Source organism: Hyperolius riggenbachi, chromosome 2 (assembly GCF_040937935.1).
Source record: "Hyperolius riggenbachi isolate aHypRig1 chromosome 2, aHypRig1.pri, whole genome shotgun sequence".
In the NCBI taxonomy this organism is placed as follows: domain Eukaryota; kingdom Metazoa; phylum Chordata; class Amphibia; order Anura; family Hyperoliidae; genus Hyperolius; species Hyperolius riggenbachi.
Window position 1 is genome coordinate 100,404,550 of NC_090647.1, and position 21,834 is coordinate 100,426,383.

General features: G+C 45.9%; 1 protein-coding gene across 1 annotated transcript in view; it reads left to right on the forward strand.

Annotated features, from left to right (window-relative positions):
• LOC137543985 (fibrinogen-like protein 1) overlaps positions 1-21,602 on the forward strand; it is a 37,927-nt gene extending 16,325 nt beyond the window's left edge. Inside the window, exons 3-8 of the mRNA XM_068265041.1 lie at positions 9,414-9,630; positions 11,188-11,347; positions 15,248-15,345; positions 17,116-17,204; positions 18,971-19,161; positions 20,506-21,602. Coding sequence (XP_068121142.1) covers positions 9,414-9,630; positions 11,188-11,347; positions 15,248-15,345; positions 17,116-17,204; positions 18,971-19,161; positions 20,506-20,686 — 936 coding nt within the window. The 3' untranslated portion in view covers positions 20,687-21,602. The remainder of the gene's footprint in view (positions 1-9,413; positions 9,631-11,187; positions 11,348-15,247; positions 15,346-17,115; positions 17,205-18,970; positions 19,162-20,505) is intronic.
• The last annotated feature ends 232 nt before the right edge of the window (positions 21,603-21,834 follow it).

The window sequence follows — 21,834 nt, forward strand, 5'->3', positions numbered from 1 at the left end:
CCTAGAGTCCACTGGCGGAGTGTGGTGAGCAAGCTGCTGACCACATCTCGGCAAGAATCAGGAGACTTTTTCTGCCAGGACCTGAACTTTTTGCGATAGGCTTCTGGCGTCAGCTGGTATTTGGTAATGATAGCGTCTTTTATAGCAGCATAATCATTATCTTTTTCCGCAGGTAACTCTGCGAAAGCATCAAGCGCTTTGTAGCGCAGCAAAGGTGTCAGATGTCTGGCCCACTGGTCTTGGGACAGACGATACTGACGGCATGCTTTTTCAAAAGACCGCAAAAACAAGTCAATGTCAGTGTCTTTTTCAATATTAGCGAATTGAAATTTTTCACTTACAGGTGATGCTCCTTCAGCAGGGAGGCTGGGCTGGTTCCCCTCGACATGAGTCAGATGGGGCGGCGTCCACCTCAGCGGACGTATCCAGCTCCCGCAGTTGCTAGGTATCCCAGTGAAACAAGTCCGTTACCAGGTCCTGTTGTTTCTTGCCTCTCGCTTGGCAAAGATTTTGTAGGTCCGCCAGGCACATGTTCTTGTAGTTCCCGGACATTTCCATGCCAAATAAAATAAAACTTTTGCGCAGGGGTACTGGCTACACAGTCTCTCTGTATATATAAAAAATATATTGCATTCCAGCTACACCAACTAATTAGTTCGTTTCTTGATAGCGCTAGCGCTATCTTAGATACTTTCAGCACAACACAGATCCCAACCACTGCTAAACACTGTCACAGGAGCCCTGATGGCTGGAACGCAAAATGCCTTCCAAACGGTTCCAGCGCACAGATCGTGCAAACTGTGGTCGCAGTTAGTGATGCTCGGATACCCCTTTTTATTATTCGAGTTTGGTCGAATTCGAATAGTAAATTATTCGAATTCGAGTCGAATATTTTTTACTATTCGATTCGACCTCGGACTTCGAGCTCACTATTCGAGTCGGTATTTGAGCTCATTATTCGAGCTGACTATTCGAATTGGCCTTAAATAGCTTCCAACACGTGTTTTGAGGGTGAATGATGCAAGAAACATCTTTTTTTCCAAGTAACAACAGCAAGTGATTATGTGGGGATGTTCCTTTAAAAAAAAAAGTGGAAAGAGAAGAGAAGTTGTGTCCAAAATTCTGTTCAGTAGTTCTTCTTCTTCTTCTTCTTCTCCTTCTCCTTCTCCTTCTCCTTCTCCTTCTCCTTCTCCTTCTTCTTCTCCTTCTTCTTCTCCTTCTCCTTCTCCTTCTTCTTCTCCTTCTTCTTCTTCTTCTTCTTCTTCTCTTATTTCTCTTTTATATATTTTTTTTAAAGAAATGCAGCTATTTTTCAGTGTAATAAATAGCTGGTGGCGCACGCATTTTGGAAGTGCCATTGTATGTGCTCCCTGGCAGTGGAGACACACAGACAGCAGGAGGTAAATTCAGCAGCAGCAGCAGGAGGAGGAGGATGATTGTGTGGCAGCAGGCAGTCAATGAGGCAGGCAGCGAGACATAATAGGCTGTGGTACCTAGCGGTGGTACCAGGCCGTAAATACACAGCATGAGGTTCCAGACAGCGGTCGTGAAGCCCACATCATGTCCAATACACAACTGGGACAACACAGTTTTCAACCCGGACACCTCTAAAAATAATATCACAAAGTATTAATAAAAAGTATATATATATTTTTAGTTTTTTTAAAGAAATGCAGCTATTTTTGAGCGTAACAAATAGCTGGTGGCGCATGGTGGAAGCGCCATTGTATGTGCTCCCTGGCAGTGGAAACACACAGACAGCAGGAGGTAAATTCAGCAGCAGGGGGAGGAGGATGAGTGTGTGGCAGCAGGCAGTCAATGAGGCAGGCAGCAAGACATAATAGGCTGTGGTACCTAGCGGTGGTACCAGGCCATAAATACACAGCATGAGGTTCCAGACAGCGGTCGTGAAGCCCACATCATGTCCAATACACAACTGGGACAACACAGTTTTCAACCCAGACACCTCTAAAAATAATATCACAAAGTATTAATAAAAAGTATATATATATATTTTTTGTTTTTTTAAAGAAATGCAGCTATTTTTGCCATTGTATGTGCTCCCTGGCAGTGGAAACGCACAGACAGCAGGAGGTAAATTCAGCAGCAGGAGGAGGAGGATGAGTGTGTGGCAGCAGGCAGTCAATGAGGCAGGCAGCGTGACATAATAGCCCTGGTACCTAGCGGTGATACCAGGGCTGTAAATAAACACAACAGGAGGTCCCAGACAGCGGTCGTGCAGCCCACATCGTGTCCAATACACAACTGGGACAACACAGTTTTCAACCCGGGCACGTCAGAAATATTAAACCTTTTTTTTTTTTAATGGTTTTTTTGTTTTGTTTTCACAGCAAATTACACAGATATAGCTATTGTTTGACGTAATAGCTGGTAGCAGAATGGCAGCAGAAGGTAATTCTGTGTACCCTGGCAGTGGGAAACACAGACAGACAGCAGCAGCAGCAGGAGGAATGGAGGAGTAATGAGAGTAGCTATTGTTGGACGTAATAGCTGGTGGCAGAGTGGCAGCAGAAGGTAAAATCTGTGTACCCTTGGCAGTGGGAAACACAGACAGGCAGCAGCAGCAGCAGGAGGAATGGAGGAGTAGTGTGAGTGTGGCAGCAGGTAGGTAGGCAGCGTGACATAATAGCCCTGGTGCCTAGCGTTGATACCAGGGCTGTAAATAAACACAACGGGAGGTCCCAGACAGCGGTCGTGCAGCCCACATCGTGTCCATTACACAACTGGGACAACACAGTTTTCAACCCGGGCACCTCAGAAAAATTAAACCTTTTTTTTTTTTAATGGTTTACTTTTTTTTTTTTTACAGCAAATTACACAGATATAGCTATTGTTTGACGTAATAGCTGGTGGCAGAGTGGCAGCAGAAGGTAAAATCTGTGTACCCTTGGCAGTGGGAAACACAGACAGGCAGCAGCAGCAGCAGGAGGAATGGAGGAGGAGTAGTGTGAGTGTGGCAGCAGGTAGGTAGGCAGCGTGACATAATAGCCCTGGTACCTAGCGTTGATACCAGGGCTGTAAATAAACACAACAGGAGGTCCCAGACAGCGGTCGTGCAGCCCACATCGTGTCCAATACACAACTGGGACAACACAGTTTTCAACCCGGGCACCTCAGAAAAATTAAACCTTTTTTTTTTTTTTTTTTTTTTAATGGTTTACTTTTTTTTTTTTTTTTTACAGCAAATTACACAGATATAGCTATTGTTTGACGTAATAGCTGGTGAAAGAGCGGCAGCAGAAGGTAAATCTGTGTACCCTGGCAGTGGGAAACACAGACAGACAGACAGCAGAAGGGCAGTACACAGCAGCCCACTGTAGATGTAAAATGTGTGGCTGCAGGCGACGTAATAGTCAAAGTGAACCAGGCTGGCTTAGTGAGCAGGAGCCAGGAGGTGGTAAGGCACATTAATGATGGTTCTTCCGGCAGCCAGTTCATGTCCCCCTCTCGCCGACAACAGGGGCCAGGAACTCGCCTTCCACCCACGCCTGGTTCATCTTGAGAAACGTCAGTCTGTCCACAGACTTGTGAGACAGACGTGAGCGTTTCTCGGTGACCACGCCACCAGCTGCACTGAAGCAGCGCTCGGACAGCACGCTGGAAGGGGGGCAGGACAGCACTTCCAGGGCGTACTGCGCCAGCTCGCTCCAGATCTCCAGGCGCTTGACCCAATACTCCATGGGATCAACAGGGGCATCGCTGTCAAGCCCGCTGTAGGACCCCATGTAGTCAGCCACCATGCGGGTCAGGCGCTGGCTGTGACCGGAGGAGGATGCTGCTGCATGCACCTCCTCTCTAGTCACTGTTGCCGGAGCCTCTACAGTCCTGTAGAGCTCGTTGCTGAGAGACAGCAGGTCTGTGGGGCGCTTGCTGCTGGATGCAGGCACCTGCTGCTGCCTCTGTGCTGGCTGGACAGTGGGGGTGGAAGGCTGGGGGAAGGCTTCCTCCAAGCGCTCAACAAGGGCCTGCTGCAAGCTCCTTATTTGTTGCGCTGGGTCTCCTCCTGCAGGCGGCAGGAACTGGCTCAACTTCCCCTTGAGGCGTGGGTCCAACATCATGCTGATCCAGATGTCCTCCCTCTGCTTCATCTGGATCACCCTGGGGTCCTTGCGCAGGCACGTCAGCATGTGCGCTGCCATTGGGAAGAGGCGGGCCACGTGTGCTGGCACATCGACGGCAGTGCTGTCCTCATCCTCCTCCTCTGCCTCCTCAGCCTCATCCTCTCTCCACCCCCGCACCAACTCAGCTGCGCTGTGCTGATCCCCCTCATCAGCAGCGAGGTCAGGGACCTCCACCAAGTCCTCCTCCTCCTCCCCCTCAGAGGTGGACTGTGCAGCTGCTTGCCGCTCCTGCTGGTCCAAGGCTGCCGCTCCCTGTTCCAGCAAAGCATCGAGGGCCCTGTTCAGCAGACAAACCAGGGGCACCCACTCGCAGACCATAGCATGGTCCCTGCTCACCATGTTAGTGGCCTGCAGAAAGGGAGCCAGCACTAAGCACACCTGCTGCATGTGCCTCCAGTCGTCATCGGGGACGATGGATGGGATGTTGCTTGTCTTGTCCCTTCTCTGAGCGGTGGAAACAGTGGCCAGGGCAAGGTACTGGTTAATAGCGTGCTTCTGTTCAACCAGACGCTCCAACATCGCCAGGGTGGAGTTCCAGCGAGTTGGAACGTCAAGGATCAGCCGATGGCGTGGCAGCTCCAGCTCCTTTTGCACGTCTTCCAGGCTCGCACAGGCTGCAGCCGAGTGCCGGAAGTGACGCACAACGTTCCTTGCCGTTTCCAGCAGTTCGCCCATGCCCTGGTAGGTGCGCAAGAACTTTTGCACCACCAGGTTCAGCACGTGGGCGAGACAGGGGATGTGGGTCAGGTTTCCCCTGCCAATTGCGGCAACCAGATTGGCCCCATTGTCGGCCACCACCTCTCCGACTCTGGGGGTCAGCCAAATCCTCTCCTGCTCCTGGAGTTTGGCCAACACATGGGTGGTCTTCCCAAGGCTGACCAAGTGCAGCAGCGCTTGGCAGTGGCGGGCCTTCACGCTGCTGCTGAGGCGGGGGGTTTGGCCAGGTGTGCCGGAGGATGGCAGAGGATCAGAGAAACCTGCTGCAGTTCCCCTGACCCTGCGGGGTGGCACCACCCACTGTGTTGCTGCTGCTGCTGTGCCCGCTGCTGCTCTCCCATCCTCACCCCCTTCCACCAAGCTGACCCAGTGGACAGTGAAGGACAGGTAGCGGCCTGTCCCGAAGCGGCTGCTCCAGGAGTCCATGGTGACGTGGACCCTTTCACCAACCGCGTGCTCCAGCCCTCGCTCCACATTGGCCATCACAAAGCGGTGCAGTGCAGGAATGGCCTTGCGGGCGAAAAAGTGTCTGCTGGGGAGCTGCCAGTCTGGGGCTGCACAAGCAAGCAGCGCACGCATGTCGCTCCCCTCCTGCACGAGCGTGTATGGCAGGAGTTGGGAGCACATGGCCCGTGCCAGCAAGCCTTTCAGCTGCCGCACGCGACGGCTGCTGGGAGGCAGAGCCCTAACCACCCCCTGGAAGGACTCGCTCAAAAGGCTCTGGCGTGGCCTTTTGCTGGCATGGGAATCAGCGGACACAGCAGAGGAGGCCACTGAGGACTGGCTGCCAGAACAGGCCTCAGTGTCGGCGGCAGGAGTTGCAGAGGGGGGAGGAGCAGTGCGTTTCCGCACTCCTGCTGGTGCTGCTGGAGGAGCAGGAGGGCGGGTGGCTGCAGTTGCTGCTGCTGCTGAAGGCTGTGCAGTGATGGGTGTGGTGCCACTGCCAGCACCAGATGCCTTCAGCCTCTGGAACTCCTCATGCTGGTGGAAATGTTTTGCAGCAAGGTGGTTGATGAGCGAGCTGGTGCTGAACTTTAAGGGGTCTGCACCTCTGCTCAACTTCCGCTGACAGTGGTTGCAAGTGGCGTACTTGCTGTACACTGTGGGCATGGTGAAAAATCGCCAGATTGGTGACAAAAACAACCCCCTACGGCCTGGAGCCGCTGCTGCCTGTCTCCCTGTGGTGGTTGGGGCGGGGGCTTGGGTGCGGCTGGTGGTGGTACTGGCAGATGCTGCTGCTGCTGCTGCTGAGCCTGAGACACCAGCAGGCTGTGGGACCTGCCTACTGCTGCCAATGCTTGCAATGATGCGCCTCCTTGCAAGGCCCACAAGCGCATCCTCCTCCTCCTCCTCAGAGCTGCTGATGACGACATCCCCTGGAGCTGGTGGCACCCAGTCTTTGTCTGTCACTGTGTCATCATCATCATCCCCCTCCTGAAACATGTCCTGCTGGGATGATGACCCCCCAAACTCCTCTCCTGATGCATGGATGGGCTGCTTGACTGTCGCCACAGTCTTGCTGTCCAATCCCTCCTCCCCCAAAGTGCCCATCAGCATCTCCTCCTCAAGATCGCCAACAACAGCAGACAATTGACTCATGATGCCTGGGGTCAAAAGAGTGCTGAGTGACAGGTCGGTGACTGACGGTGAACTGGCCTCCTCCCCAGGCCCTGCTGGGCGGCTGCTGCGAACAGGGGTGGTGGTGGTGGTGAGGGTGGAGGCCTCGGATGCAGAGCTGATGGCGGGCTGCTCATCCTCCGTCATCAGTTGCACCACAGTGTCTGCATCCTTTTCCTCAATGGGACGTTTCCGACCCGGCAGGAGGAAAATAGGAGCAGGTACTACACGCTGCTGCTGCTGCTGCTGTGTCTCTGCAGCGTGAGTTGCTCTTGCTGAGCGGCGCCCAAGGCGTCCACGGCCAGTGGCTATAGGAGGAATGTTAGCCACTGACGCAGCTGCTGCTGCTGCGGAACTGTGCATGGTGGCGCGGCCGCGGCTTGCCACAATGCTGCTCCCTCTCCTCTTGATTCCCTTGCTGCCCTTCCCCTTGCCCAAACCGCGCTGGCTGCCACTTCCAGACATCTTTGATGTTTTGGGCGTAAACAAAAAAGTTTTTTAAAAGGGCGGGTGAAAAAGTGGGGTACTTTAATGGAGTGGGTTGGTGGGTGAGGTGACACTAATCACTAAGTGATTAGATCGCTAAGTGATTACTAGTACAGTACTAATACAAAATACAATAATTCAGTAATCAGTATAAGTGTGAACAGTGAACAGTGAGTGTGTCCCCTAGTACACTAACTAGAAAATACAGTAATCAGTAGTAATCAGATTAAGTAGAAGGAAATAGAGTGTGTGTGTGTGTACTGAGTGCACGCACACACACACGCAGGAGCTAGCCTATGTACAGTGACTGAGTGTCCCTAGTAGTAAGTAGTAAGTAAGTGTACAACTAGAAATTACAACAATCAGTAGTAATCAGAAGGAAATAGAGTGTGTGTACTGACAGTGCACGCACACACACACACGCAGCGCAGGAGCTAGCCTATGAACAGTGACTGAGTGTCCCTAGTAGTAAGTAGTTAGTAAGTACAACTAGAAATTACAATAATCAATAGTAATCAGAAGGAAATAGAGTGTGTGTACTGTGCACGCACACACGCAGGAGCTATGAACAAACAGTGACAGTGACAGTGAGTGTCCTAGTACAGTTACTACAAAATACAATCACTCAGTAGTAAAGGACAGCAGAAACACTGGTATAATAAACTAACAGAGGACAGGAGGACAGCTGCCCACACAGGCAAGGCCCTGAGGCCTAAAGCTGTGAGCTTGCCTGCAGCAGCTGTGTCTGTCTCTATGTAACACACAAGCTACTAACTAAAATACAATGTCTATCTAACTAACAACAATATAGGTGTATATAGGAGGTGTATGTGAGCAAAAACGCTAGGTAGTTGACCACAATAAAGCTCTTGCTAAGCCAAAGCACAAAGGAGCAGATCTCTCTCTGTACAAAGTCAGGCAAGGACGATAAAACCTAACATGGCGGCCGCTATTTATAGGGTAGGGGCTGGCCAGGGTCCCCCTCTGTGATTGGCTGCCGTCAGAGGGCCTGGGAGCCCTCTGATTGGCTCTAAGGACATCAATCTGGGCTATGACGCTATTCGAGCTCTGTATTCAAGCTCGAATAGCGCTGTTTGCTCGAATAGCTCGAATAGTGAATGGGCTATTCGAGTTCACTCGAATAGCCCATTCAAATAGCTGCAGCTATTCAAGCTCGGTATTCGAGCTCGAATAGCTGAAAAAGAGCTCGAATATTCGAGGTACTCGAATATTCGAGCTCTGCTGAGCACCACTGGTTGCAGTCAATGCGCAGAAACCGTTGGGAGTTGGCCGCAGACAAACCAGAAAGGAGCCTGTGGGTTACGGAAATACACTTTACACACTATTTCAGGGTATATCTGCCACCACCACTGGTATGGGCCAGTGGTCCCTACCGACTGACTGACTGATCCGGCAAATAAAACGGTTAAAACACGCTGTATTCTGTCTAGATATCAATAATAGTAGCGACTCCTCAGAGGCCTGAGTTCAGTTTCTGTGTATGGCTGTATAGCAGGTGTAGCGGAACAGTAAACGACTTTGATAAAGTCTTTATTTACGTGCAATATAAATAATTAATATATACAGAAAATTATTAAAATCAACAATTATTCAGACATTAGATAACGCAGTATGAAAAGAAAAGGATAAAATACTTAGGTTCATGGAAGATGTCCTTTTGTGGGAAAACTTGTAAAGTTCAGTTTCAGTTTCAGCAAAATTCTTTTGTTGAAGATCAGAGCAAAGTCCAAACAAGATGGCTGCTAGCCATGTGTCCTCTGGCTGGCAGCAGACAGGCTCTCATACAGATGGTTTAAAAAGAATACAAAAATGTCATTTACTGATCGCTTTCACGACTACACAACCAATCTAGGTCTAGCACATCAATGGCAATAGGCATTAATAAACCGATTGCGATTGCGTTCTCGTTTCTCACGGCTGTTCCGTGACATGTATCATCCATGTACAGCAACCCTTTTTTTCATGAACAGCTCCCTATGAGCATCAGCTTCCCTTTTCATGTGTTGCTTTCCATTGGCAGTCTTCTCTTTCATATGTAGCAACCCCTACTTTAGGTCCAGGTGTGTCCCCCCTTGGAGCTGCAACCGCCCAAGGCCCGGGTCTTTGTGGCCCTTCCAGAAATCCAGCCCTGCCTGGTGTTCTCTGGCAATCTTGTTTTGTCAGCAGTATCCATTACTCACAGCACATTTCTTCTGCCCCAAACTGACTGAAAAGGACGTACTCTCCCATGCCACCACAACAGCCTGTAGCATCCTTCTGGGCCTCGGTGTACCCAGATGATGGTTTTGGTGGCTCTGCTGGTTTGGACGCTAAATAATGAACAGTATACAAATCACTCAAAAGTCCTGCTACAAGAAAATACCTTGTGGAATGTTTTAATGTTATAATTTGTTTAGTTTTTTTTTTTTTTTTTTGTGTTGGGTGTAAAAGGACCTTGAAATCTGCCAGAAGGACAATGCTAAGCTGCGGCACAGAATCCAGATCCTGGAGAACATGTTAGAGCTGGGAGAGCTGCAGCTGAAGGACCTCCGAGGTAACACCTATCACTCCATCAAGAGCAAGGTGTACAGAAGCAACCTAAGCAAAATCAAAGCTGTAGATGTCCTGCTGCCGCCTACTAGCGGGAACCTCATTGTGTATGATGAAGGTGGGTCAAGACAAGACACAGAACATTCATATCACGCTTTTCTCCTGGTGGACTCAAAGTGCCAGTGCTGCAGCCACTAGGGCACGCTCTATAGGCAGTAGCAGTATTAGGGAGTCTTGTCCAAGGTCTCCTACTGAATTAGGTGCAAGCTTACTGAACAGAAAAAGATTCGAACCCTGGTCTCCTGTGTCAGAAGCACAAAGTACACTTTTCAGCCAGGCCTCTAAAAGATTCTTGTATGGAGTGTTTTAAGTTTTCAGTACATGAAAATGCAAGTTTATGCAAACTGCTACTTAATGCAAATTTATGAAAATTGTGAGTTAATGCAAATTGTATCACTGTATGCTAATTGCACTTTTGTTTAAATGGGAGTGTTGTAAGGGCTCGTTTACACTGTAGGCGTTTTTTTTTTTGTTTTTGTTTTTTACACACAGAGCGCTTGTGCAATGAATGTCTATGAGTAGATTCATATTAGCGCGCGACGTGCGCTGTGAGGTCGGCAAAGCGGTGCGTGGGGCAGTTTTGGGGCGATTCCGCCTCAATGGAAAGTATAGGATAAACACAAAATGCTCACAAAATCTTTGTGTAGCGATTGCATTCGCATTTTTAAGAATAAATACATTGTATTTATTCTTTTCCAGGTCAAAGAGTTCACTTCCTGACTTGCGTCAGCGAGTGTATTAAAAACCAGCTCAGGAAAAGCGCGTAGAGATGCGCTTAGCACAAAAATGAATCGCCCACCCGAGCGCCGGGAGGAGGAAAAAAAACTCCTCCAAAAACGGCCAACGCGAATGGCCACGCGAGCGGAACGCAATGTGAACGAGGCCTAAGAGGGTGTTGGATTTAACAACACTGTTACCTAAACTGCATTATAGTAAAGCAACCACAAGATATCAGTGTCTGTAATGTGAGGTGATGATCTCTATGGTATTGTAATTTCCTGGATTCAATCTGTGTTCCTTTCTGTTCTATATAAGCTACATTACTTGATAGTTGGGTATGATTTATCTCTGTACATTTCCTTCAATAAGGGCTGGTTCACACTGTGAGCGATTGCACTCAGTATGCCGATCACCAGCGATCGGCAAAGGGCTACAGCAGACTATCACCCTATGAGGGTGTTCTCATTGCAGCGTTTCGATTTTAATCAAATAAAAAATGAGCTCCTTAGATCGTTTTTAGAGTGATTTTTCTTAAAGTAATGTGCAAAAATGCACATTCCTTTAAAAATCGCTCTGAAAATCGTTTTGCGCAATTGCTAAGCACTTAGGCTAAGCGATTGCTTTTTATAGTGTAACCTAGGCCTAAAGACTTCTAATTTGTTATACCATGTGCCTATCTGCATGTACCTACCACTTTGCTCCATCAGAGGAGATGGTATACTTGATGAAGGGCAGAGCCCGGGCCAGAACATGACGTGTGCAGTCATCCTACAATACACTTTTGAAATACAAGTTTCGGCCTGTGGAGTGCTTTCCTCCTGTCTGTAGCACAGGAAAGGAATGGTGTGATTACAGGCTACAAATGACAAAAACCTTTTTTGTATATATCTCACAGATTGCTCGGCCGTGTTTGAGAGGGGAAGAAAGGAGAGTGGCTATTATCGCATACAGCCTAAACCGCTCACTGAACCATTCACTGTGTTCTGTGACATGTCCGATGGAGGGGGATGGACAGTCATTCAGCGTCGCAGCAACGGCAAAGTCAGTTTTGACAGGTATAAAAAATATATGAACTTGAAATAGAGCTGAGACGGGTTCGTGATATTTTTCGTAGATGTGTGTTACACCAGGAGAGTTCATATTTTAGTATTGTGCCCCACTGCCCTAGGACCACAATAAATATAAGTGGGTTGCAAAAGTATTCGGTCCCCTTGAAGTTTTCCACATTTTGTCACATTACTGCCACAAACATGCATCAATTTTATTGGAATTCCACGTAAAAGACCAATACAAAGTGGTGTACATGTGAGAAGTGGATCGAAAATCATACATCATTCCAAACATTTTTTACAAATAAATAACTGCAAAGTGGGGTGTGCGTAAATTATTCGGCCCCCTGAGTTAATACTTTGTAGAACCACCTTTTGCTGCAATTACAGCTGCCAGTCTTTTAGGGTATGTCTCTACCAGCTTTGCACATCTAGAGACTGAAATACTTGCCCATTCTTCTTTGCAAAACAGCTCCAGCTCAGTCAGATTAGATGGACAGCGTTTGTGAACAGCAGTTTTCAGATCTTGCCACAGATTCTCGATTGGATTTAGATCTGGACTTTGACTGGGCCATTCTAACACATAGATATGTTTTGTTTTAAAGCATTCCATTGTTGCCCTGGCTTTATGTTTAGGGTCATTGTCCTGCTGGAAGGTGAACCTCCGCCCCAGTCTCAAGTCTTTTGCAGTCTACAAGAGGTTTTCTTCCAAGTTTGCCCTGTATTTGGCTCCATCCATCTTCCCATCAGGCCCTCACAGAGCAGGTGCATTTGTACTGACATTAGATTACACACAGGTGCACTCTATTTAGTCATTAGCACTCAACAGGCAATGTCTATAGGCAACTGACTGCACTCAGATCAAAGGGGGCCGAATAATTATGCACACACCACTTTGCAGTTATTTATTTGTAAAAAATGTTTGGAATCACGTATGATTTTTGTTCCACTTCTCATGTGTACACCACTTTGTATTGGTCTTTCATGTGGCATTCCAATAAAATTGATTCATGTTTGTGGCAGTAATATGACAAAATGTGGAAAACTTCAAGGGGACCGAATACTTTTGCAACCCACTGTAAGTGGGAAAAATAGGAATTGCCTCATGGTGGCTACTAATGATCCTATATTTTTCATCCAATTGTACCAAATCTATGTAGTATAAGGGTAAATTCAGTGAATACAATGAATGGATAATTATGTAATCACTGATATTACATAGAAATGGTAAGATTGGATGAAAAAGATTGGACCATTAGTGGTCATCTTACATTTATCACTAAAGACTATATGATCTTACTATGAAATCGCTTGGTGCTACTCTTGCTGTTTTGGTTTTTTAACAGTATTATTATCACTTCTCCAGGCATGATAGCCCACCCCAAATCAATCTCTTAGGCCTGGTACACACCAAAAACCGCTAGCAGATCCGCAAAATGCTAGCAGATTTTGAAACGCTTTTTCTTATTTTTCTGTAGCGTTTCAGCTAGCATTTTGCGGTTTTGTGAAGCGTTTTTGGTGTAGTAGATTTCATATATTGTTACAGTAAAGCTGTTACTGAACAACTTCTGTAACAAAAACGCCTGGTAAACCGCTTTGATGTAGCATTTTTCAGAGCGGTTTGTGTTTTTCCTATACTTTACAATGAGGCAGAAATGCCTCCGCAATCCAAAATCTGCAGCAGCCCGGGAGTATGAGTTTCTGCAAAACGCCTCCCGCTCTGGTGTGCACCAGCCCATTGAAATACATTACCCAAGTGTTTCCACATCCGCAAGCGGATCTGAAAACGCGACCGAACCGCTCTGGTGTGCACTAGGCCTTTATCCCCTTCCTAACTGTAGCATCCCTTTTGATGCTAAACACTTCTTAACACCTCACCCTAACCTATACCCCATCATTAACCTCCTTTCTGATGCCTATCATCAACCTTCTAGTCCTAATGGGTAAACGTAACCTCCAAATACCCTATTCACTAACACAGACCCGCCTAAACAATACTTAAAGGACCTCTGTCACGAAAATCTTAAAATTTAAAGGGAACCAGAGGCCCCAGGAAAAAGATTCTATACATACCTGGGGCTTCCTCCAGCCCCATACGCACGGATCGCTCCCACGCCACCGTCCTTTGCTGCCTGGATCCGCCGGTACCGGGTCCCGTCATGGCCGCGAGTCGGCCGGCAGACGTGGCCAATTGTCCGCATTACATGGGGCTCCCTCCATATACGTACGCGTGAGGCTGCTTACTGCGCAGCCGCATGCGTATGGGTATGGAGGGAGCCCCTGTGATGTGGACAATTGGCCGCGTCCACCGGAAGTGACGGGACCCGGTACCGCCGATCCAGGAAGCGGAGGATGGCGGTGTGGGAGCGATCCAGGCTTATGGGGCTGGAAGAAGCCCCAGGTATGTATAAAAGCCTTTTCTTTTTTTTTTTACGTTCCTCTCTGGTTGACTGGTTCCCTTTAAAATACATGTAAACCTATACAAATAAGAAGTACCGTACGTTTCTTCCAGAGTAAAATGAGCCATAAATTACTTTTTCTCCTATGTTGCTGTCATTTACAGAAAGTAGTAGAAATCTGACATTACCGACAGATTTTGGACAAGCCCATCTTCTCATGGGGGGTTTTCAGGGTTTTCTTTATTTTTAAAAGCACTTAGTGAATGGCAGTTTCTACGTCCAACTGCCAAAAATGTGTGCAGTGAGCAGGGAGGCTGGCCAGCATCTTTGTATAAATCTTTTTCAGAGAATGTCTTTATAAAGAATAAAGGCCATGCTGAGAATCCCCCATGAAGAGATGGACTAACCCAAAACCTGTCGGTAATGTCAGATTTCTACTACCTACTGTAAGTGACAGCAACATAGGAGAAAAGTCATTTATGGCTCATTTTACTTTGGAAGAAATGTACCTCTTATTTGTATGTGTTTTAAATTTTAAGATCTTCACGACACTTCCTCTTTAAAAAAAATTACTATATACTCGCAACCCCACTGGGACATGTAATTCGTGCACCAGCTATTGCCAGCAGCCGAATTACGTAGTTTTTGTCTAATTTAAAGCTCCAGCAATCACCTACCCCCAAATTAGTCACTGAGCGCTGCTATCGTTCTCATTACGGCCTATGGTGACGCCCAAATGGTGGGCGCAGCGCTGAGCTGACCTGCTGCTTCTCCCTGTGTTTACATTGGTTTCTTCCAGTGTTCTGGTCTTCTTCTACAACCCAAGAACATACTGGTAGGTTAATGGCTTTCCTTGAAACTGGCCCTGGTCTGTGGTTGGAATATTAGACTGTGAACCTCACTGAGTATCAGGGAGTTATGCAATTTGTTCAATGGATAAAGTGCTACAGAAAAGGGCTACAGAATAAAGTGCTACTGCATAAAGTGGTATATAAAAGTTCTACAGAATACAGAGCTACAGATAAAAGTGCTACAGAAAAGGGCTACAGAATAAAGTGCTACTGCATAAAGTGGTATATAAAAGTTCTACAGAATACAGTGCTACAGATTAAAGTGCTACAGAAAAGGGCTACAAAATAAAGTGCTACTGCATAAAGTGCTATAGAAAAGTTTTACAGAATAAAGTGCTACAGATAAAAGTGTTACAGAAAAGTGCTACAGAGTAAAGTGCTACTGCATAAAGTGGTATATAAAAGTTCTACAGAATACAGTGCTACAGATTAAAGTGCTACAGAAAAGGGCTACAAAATAAAGTGCTACTGCATAAAGTGCTATAGAAAAGTTCTACAGAATAAAGTGCTACAGATAAAAGTGTTACAGAAAAGTGCTACAGAGTAAAGTGCTAGTGTCTAGAGTGCTACAGAATAAAGTACTACAGAAAATATCAGTGCTATATAAATGCATAATAACACTGCATGTCTAACTCCTGCTGTCCTCTTTTTTCCAGAAACTGGCAGGAGTATAAAGAAGGCTTCGGCCTGTTTAAGCACAGGAATGATGAGCATTGGCTAGGGAATGATCGCATATATCATTTGCTACAATCGAGTAAGTATGATGCTACAATAATTGAGGAATCTAAGAAAGAGACTCTTTCACACATTTCCAGTGGCACAGTGCAGAGATCGGGGTAAAGTGCAACATACATTAATACACACAGTGGCGCAGCAATAGGGGTTGCAGAGGTTGAGACCGCATTCGGGGCCCTTGGGCCAGAGGAGCCCCATGGGGCCCTTCCTCAACCAAAGTATTATTTCTCTATTGGTCCTGTGCTCATAATAATCACTTCTATGGATGCTCTAAATACTTATAATAATTAACAAGCTGCTCCCCATCCTCTTCTTGCACCTCTGACACTTTGGCTGTCCTTGGCAAGTTTTGGTACACCGTATCAGTTGATATGTATAGAGTGCTTGGGGGGCCCTATGTAAAACTTGCACCGGGGCCCATAGCTCCTTAGCTACGCCACTGAATACATAGACAACCACAGAGCAAGATCATCCACAAGGCTAACCTAGGCAGGTATCTTGGCCCTAGTGGGTATAAAGGGGTCCAACTGCCACTTCCTCTTACCCCTCTCCTACCATAACGGTGATCCAAAGCCACTACCTTGCCTAGAGCTGTCCTCTCTCCCTCATCAGATTACCAAAAAGACCATAAGAATGATCCAAAGCCTCTTCCTTGCTTATGGCCAATTTCATCTTAATCCAACTTGGGCAACCAAATAGATTGTAGTTTATTGTAAGGATAAATTGTGATAGATTAATCCTGGCTGGGTGCCATAGGATACTGCTATTAAATACAATTAATGAATGGGTAATACAATCAAGGTTTGGGATGTGTCCCATGTGTTCATTTTCATGCATAATTTCCCAGTCCAGCGTCAATGTGCTATTAAAGGAGAATTGTCCTTTTGTTGAGAAGAAAGAAATCCCTTCAATTCATCCGTATGCACTGTAAGGCTGGGTACACATGATGCTATTTCTCGTCCGATGGACGGGAATTGGGCAACTATTTCCGTCATATCTGATCTGCTCTCATTCGATAGAAGGATCAATTTTCTGAAATTATCATGAGAAAATCGATCTCCGTATCGATCAGGAGCAATTTGGACATGTACACATGATGTAACTTCCTGTCAGATTACCCGTCTATAGGACGGGAAATTGCATCGTGTGTACCCAGCATGAGAAATACTAGCCAGTACTATCTAAACTTGCTAAAACTGTGGCCATACATCAGGCGACTTGACGGCCGATTCAATTGTTATAATCGAATTGCATGAAAATCGGTGTCTCACCAAGAGTATGTCCAATCACGAAGCGACCAATTTCTGGCCAAAATTGTTTGCATGTATCAATCGGACATACTGCAGGATGTCGGGCCGACGTCCTCGATCGGGTGTACTGCGGTAATGGTGTGAGAAATCAGGATGAGCGACTAATGCAATGGAAACCTCAGACGCTGTCCTCCCTAGTGTAAAATGTGTCCTCCCTCCCCGGTGCCCCGTACATGAATACTTTACCTGCCGGTGTCCACAGATGGCTCCGTCTACGCATTCTTCCTCCCATATTTGTGCCCCGTGACTTGATCAAAGTGAGTCAGAGTGCTCCTAGCATAAACCGCCAAATGGGTGTGTCTCAGTCTACTGCCAGTCTATCGGTTAATCTAGGTGTGCAAACATGACCTCTCTGTACAACATCATACTGCAGATACTTGTGCAGCACCAATCTATGTTTATAGCAATGTTTTTAAACAAAAGTGGAATTTCTCTGTACCTTACTAAATAAACCTATAAATAACTGTGTTTGTGTGCAGAAGAGATGACTCTACAGATTACTCTCATGGACTGGCAGGGGAAAACACGGCATGCCATGTACGACAGCTTCCGAATAACCAACGAAGAGGTCAGACAAAACCACTCTTTTTGTAACGAATGTAATTATGCATTGAAAGCCCCACATCCACATTTTTATTGGTCACTGACCAATTTTATCACTTCCATGTAGTGTGAGGGTCAATAGACTGCGAATACTATAAACAGATTATGTTGGTAAGCTTTCATTGTGATAAAATCCAGCGCTGCGTAATAGGTTGGCGCTTTATAAATACAATAAATAAATTGGCTAATCATTGGCCATTCAAAATTGGATGCGTCTACAAGGCTTAACGTGCAAGCAATGCTTCCTGCCTGCATTGCATTGGCAGGCCAGGTACAGCTCTTTATAGTCCAGGACATGCCTACCCAGCTGGCATTATGGTCCAAGCACTGGAAGCAAGAAGTGGAGGTAGCAGCAGCAGTCATGTGACCGCTGGTTAAGGCGCCTGAAACAGGGGGTCTTAAAAAAAAATGTAACTACTGCTGCCATTTGCTGATATGAGGTTGGGTAACATAACATATACGCTCATGACACTGAAAAACCACTTGTAGAATGAACTGTCAGTTATATTTAATGGCGTGCGTGAAATAGGGGTACAAGGAAAAATGGGCATGGGGTGAAGCCAATATACTGTAAGTGTAAATGATCAATTCCATTGTGAATTGGTTGCCAAATGGAAACGATGAATATTTACACTGGTAATGACGATAGTAAAACATTGGAAAATATTACCGATATTTTACTACAGCTTAATCTAACCCTACTCTCACACGGAACCCTCCCCCCTTCCTGACACCTAACCCTAAAACTCCCTTTGTGATGCCTAAAAAAACCCATAACTTTGTAATTAAATTTGAAAATGATAATTTAAAAAAACATAATGTGATTCAGACGCTAATGATGCATGAAAGATCAGCAGGATGCCAGGCAACTAGTATTGTGTCCTTTAAGTCGCATTCACAGTGCCACGTTGCTGAGCTGCGTTATAAAGTCTTATAACGCAGCTTACCGCGCTGCAATGATAATCCTATGGGACGTTCACAGTGCAACGTTATCGTTGCGTTGAAAATGTTGTGTTGTGGTAACTCACTGCTTGCAGTGTGTTACCTCTAAATGCAGACACGTTGCGACTTTAACGTCGCAGTAAAAACGCAACATCCCAATGTGAATATGCCCTTAAAGATAAGTGGCAATGGGGTTGATTCACAAAGCTTTTTCACCTGTTTTCACCTGTTTTCACCTTATCTATGTTATTATTTTAAGCTCCCAAAGAGCAAAAAAAAACAACAATATAGTTAGATTAAGAAAGTAATATTGAAATTAACTTAAACAAGAACAAGTTACTCTGAGTGATTATTTTGCTTGCAAATGTATTGAAAGGTTATTTGTATTAATTAGTTGAAAAATAAGTCATTTATAAGAAGTTTTATGAATTAACTCCAATGTATGGAATGTAAGAATAATCAATGTCAAATTAGTCTGGGTGTTTTTGAAGGTGAAAAACGCATACATTTTGAAATTGGATGAATAATGTATTTTTTAAGGGGAGGTTCACAGATAAAAAAATTAACTGTCTAAGGAGAGTTAGCTTAATTTATACACTTTTCATCTTTCCGGGTTGAGATTCTGTTATAATTTTGCCATTGGGTTTTTAGTTTCAGCCAGACAAAAAACAAACTATTTTTGAGTGCTATGGGTTTTTGATTGTATGTTGAATCGATGATAAAAGAACAAACATTAAAGCTAAGGGTACAAAATACTGTTTCCTGTGAATCTTGTGCTCCCCTCTGCAGGATAATTACAAGCTCTGGCTGGGTTATTACTCTGGCAATGCAGGAGATGCCCTGGCTGGGGGGAACAGCTTTGACAACCAATGGTCTGCCTCACTCAGAGGAATGCCCTTCAGCACCCCGGACAAGGACAACGACAGGTTCATCAAAGGCAGCTGCGCTCAGGAAAACAAATGTGGCTGGTGGTTCAACCGGTCAGTACACATTTAATTTACTCCACTTCCGTCCAATAATCTATATGACCTATATGGCATACTTCCCCGGCTTCTATTCAGCTGAGACACTGACAGTGTTTAAATTATCTTGTTTGTTTTCTTATCTGCTACTATTGTAATCACTTCCTCTAGTTCAACAACAGTGCTTAGCTTTCCACTGAAGAAAGTGCTGTTTAACTCTTTAAATGCTGTTCTGCCATCAGTGTTTTTTTCACAAAGTACTTTTTTTTGCAGAAAATAATCTTTTAGAGCATAGAGGAAATTCTGAGTGTTATACCACTTTAATGAAAGTTTCTCCATGTACTGACAGACATATCATGATTGAAAGTCATAGTGAAAGCTTGTTTACATTATTAACTTAATAGAAATATTCTGTATTGCTCCTCGACACCTCCCACCAGATCTGTACCCATGTTAATGTCGAGGACGGATTTCTGGAAAGGCCACAAAGGCCAGGGCCTTGGGCAGCTGCAGTCCAAGGGGGAACCTAAACATGAAAGAGGGATTATTACATATGAAAGAGGAGGCTGAATGGGGAGCAACACTTGAAAAAGGGGAACTTATGCCCAAGGGAGTTGTTCATTAAAGAGAGGGCCTACAGTACAAGCATGATACACATGGGAGATGGGGCTCCACGTGGAATGGGAGGGGCTCTGCAGCACATGAAAGGTGAGCCAAAACATACTTGGCCTAGGGGCATAACAAGTATAAATCCAGCCTTGTTAAAGTGTACCTGAGACGATAAAAATAAAAAAACTATACATACCTGGGGCTTCCTTCAGCCCCCTACAGGCTAATTGGTCCCTCACCGTCCTCCTCCACCACCCTTCTACTAGGCGACCTGGTAATTCCGCCAACCGGGGCCAGTAACCACAGTTGCAGTCCGACCATGTGCAGTCCTTTGCACTCCCATGGCTGGGAACGCTCTGCACCTGTGCATTAGTACTGCACAGGCGCAGCTGGGAGCGCAACGGGGGCTGCGCATGAGCAGTATGCCCCATTTTTTTATCGTTTCAGATCAGGTTTACTTTCATCTAAAACATTCTGTGAGTTGTCTAGCAAATGCATATGTTATGGTAGGGGAATTTCTCTCTATATACAAGCCCAGTTTCCACAATCAACACTGCAGGAACATGAAGGACAGTGGGGCCATGTGTGTTTGTCATGAGCATATATCAGTGCATTGCTTGCTAAGTAGCTAGATAAGCCATCAATGCCCAGAGAAGCCACTGTGACCTTCATCATGCATTATAAAGCTCTTCTATAGGATTTGTACAGAATGTTTGTGCAGTACAATAATAGGACTCTTTTTTTTACTTGCAGATGCCATGTTGCAAACCTTAATGGTGTTTATTATAAGAAGGGAAACTATACGGGAACATATGACAATGGTGTTGTATGGTCCACCTGGCACGGACTGTGGTACTCATTAAAGTTTACCGTTATGAAGATAAGGAGTCCATTGCTCCTGGGTGCTGGAAGTGGGGATGGACTGGACGGCTAATCCTGGAGGATATGGAGAGTATCAAAAAGGAAGGATAAAGTACTTACCAATGGGTCGCCGGGGCAAGACAAATACAACTGGACTCCAAATCCAAAATCAACAACACATAGGACTTTTGGAATGCCTGTATTACAGATTACCTGTGAGCTATACAACTCTGGTTAGAAGGTTGTTTTTATACCAAGTTTGCTAGACCAGATTTATTCAATTTATAACCAGCAATATATACATTCATTCTAGTTAGACATATACCGTATGTCTCAGTGTAGTGTTACTGGCTCCTCTGTGTCCTGCCATGCCAGGAATGGCTGTAAGATGATTGCAGTTATGTTTGTGCACCTAAAGGATGAAAACATATTGAGTACTGTATATGGCACTCTTGCAGAACTAGACTTTTTGAGTCTCACTACCTTTTTCAGATCCAGAGCCACCACTGTATGGTAACACATGAGCAGCCTGATAAAGGGAAGCAGTTTTACCATTTAAGGGAATTGAAAATGAAAATAAACTTATGAAATAATGAATTGTATGTGTAGTACAGCTAAGAAATAGAACATTAGTAGCAAAGAAAAGAGTTGCATCTTGTTTCCAGTACAGGAGGAGTTAAGAAACTTCAGTTATCTATGCAAAAGAGCTTTTCTGAGCTCTCCGACCCAACTTGGATCTGAGACAGCCCTATTTTCCTGAAGCACTTATACATGAAAGAAACAGTGAGAGAAAGGTTGAGATAAGGTTTTACTACAGGGAATTTCAAAGGGTCATTAGCTCTGTGGAATGCATCGTGACCAAGCGTCGCTAGAGGCGAAACGGCTGTTGTTCCACGCTTGTGCCCGCCACCCACCTCCTCCACCGATGATTGTGCCCTCTTCATACATGTAAGTCGCGATGTGAGATGTAAGTGGCAAAGTCCGGGGGAGGGGGGCGGCACCCACCTGGCCATAGGGGGGGGGGCACCAAGCTGGAGGGGGTAGCAGGCAGGAAGAGAGGCAGCGGGCACAGTGGCGGGGAGGGGGGTTGGACCTCCCCTTCCTCACCTGGATCCCCCTGATCAGGAAGCGGGCAGGGATGACTCACCTCTTACGTGTTCCAGCGTGCATTCCACTCTCATCACTTTTTGCAATGCCGTCTACTTACAGTACAGTGGGCGA